Source organism: Austrofundulus limnaeus, unplaced genomic scaffold (assembly GCF_001266775.1).
Source record: "Austrofundulus limnaeus strain Quisiro unplaced genomic scaffold, Austrofundulus_limnaeus-1.0 Scaffold305, whole genome shotgun sequence".
NCBI lineage: Eukaryota > Metazoa > Chordata > Actinopteri > Cyprinodontiformes > Rivulidae > Austrofundulus > Austrofundulus limnaeus.
The window spans coordinates 388050-389287 of record NW_013952707.1 but is presented as its reverse complement, the minus strand read 5'-3'; the positions used below and the strand labels follow the sequence as shown (position 1 = coordinate 389287).

General features: G+C 38.7%; 1 protein-coding gene across 1 annotated transcript in view; it reads left to right on the top strand.

Moving 5' to 3' along the window:
- rpgrb (retinitis pigmentosa GTPase regulator b) overlaps nt 1–1238 on the top strand; it is a gene marked incomplete in the record, with an annotated part of 25946 nt that overhangs the window by 2246 nt on the left and 22462 nt on the right. Inside the window, 2 exon segments of the mRNA XM_014021766.1 lie at nt 726–851; nt 1052–1144. Coding sequence (XP_013877220.1) covers nt 726–851; nt 1052–1144 — 219 coding nt within the window.

Sequence of the window (1238 nt, the reverse complement as noted above, 5' to 3'; positions counted from 1 at the left end):
GTTGTATCTGCAACTGTATTTGATAATGTTATGAATTTTTAAAATACTGCTTGATGAAAACAGGAGCTGCACTTCATATTAGTGACAAACGTTGGCCTTTTTTGACGGGTTACTTTTATTTTTGCTTCTATTTTTCATCTAAAATAAGTTCCCATTCTCAGCAGGTTTCTAAGATTCTTCTTCTACATGTTAAAAAGCTGTTAAACAACTGAGTGGCGCACTACTGCTACAAGTCGTGAGAAAGTGTATTGCACCTTATCAAAAATCAATGCGGTCCCACCGCCCTCTGTGGCCCAAAGTTAAAATCTGTTGTTCTTTTGAGGCCCTCAAGGTGGCGCACACAGCCCACAATTGGGCCACGGTCCATAGGTTAAGAATCTCTGCTTGGACAAGGGCCAAAACACACTTTCTGTGTGTATCTGGGCTTGTGTAAATGGAACATGATGGTTGAATTGTGGATTCTTGTTTGTCCTCAATGCCTGTCTTTGCAGGACACTTCTAGTGATTTTAATTTTTTAATTTATTTGTTTGGTTTTTTTTGCACTGATCTGAGTCAAAGGTGAAGGTATTCACCTGTTTGACGCCCCAGTGCACGAATTATACCTCATGTACATCAAAGATTTTCAGTTTGAAGTGAGAATGACGGGAAACACATGTAAAGTTAATCTGTTTTCTGAACAACCTTTTTGACTTGATGCTTGAATATTTTTTTCTTTTACCTATAGAGTCAGGAGCGGTTTTCACATTTGGGAAGAGTAAGTTTGCAGACAACATACCCAGTAAATTCTGGCTGAAAAAGGATGTTCCTGAGAAGATCTCCTGTGGTGACGAACACACAGCCTTAATAACAGGTAGGACTGGTTTTCACCATTAAAACATGTTCATTTATACAGGTCTCTCTTGAAAACGAGTCTTGATGTCTGGACGAGACAATTTGTATAAATTCAGGTGAAATACAATTTGTAAGAGTGTCAGTTTGGCACTCATTTAAAGTGAAACATGAAGTTTTTAGGTGAGAAAGGTTTGCTCACTCTGTGTTTTGTTTCTGCAGAAAATGGGAAGCTGTTCATGTTTGGCAGCAACAACTGGGGCCAGCTGGGTCTGGGCTCCAAACTAACTGTGAATAAACCCACCTGTGTCAAAGGTTGGCCTTTAAACAATCCCAATTTTACTGTTTCAAAATAAAGACCGTGTTGAAACAGGCCTGTCCTGCACAAAAAAAAAAAAAAAAAAAAAAA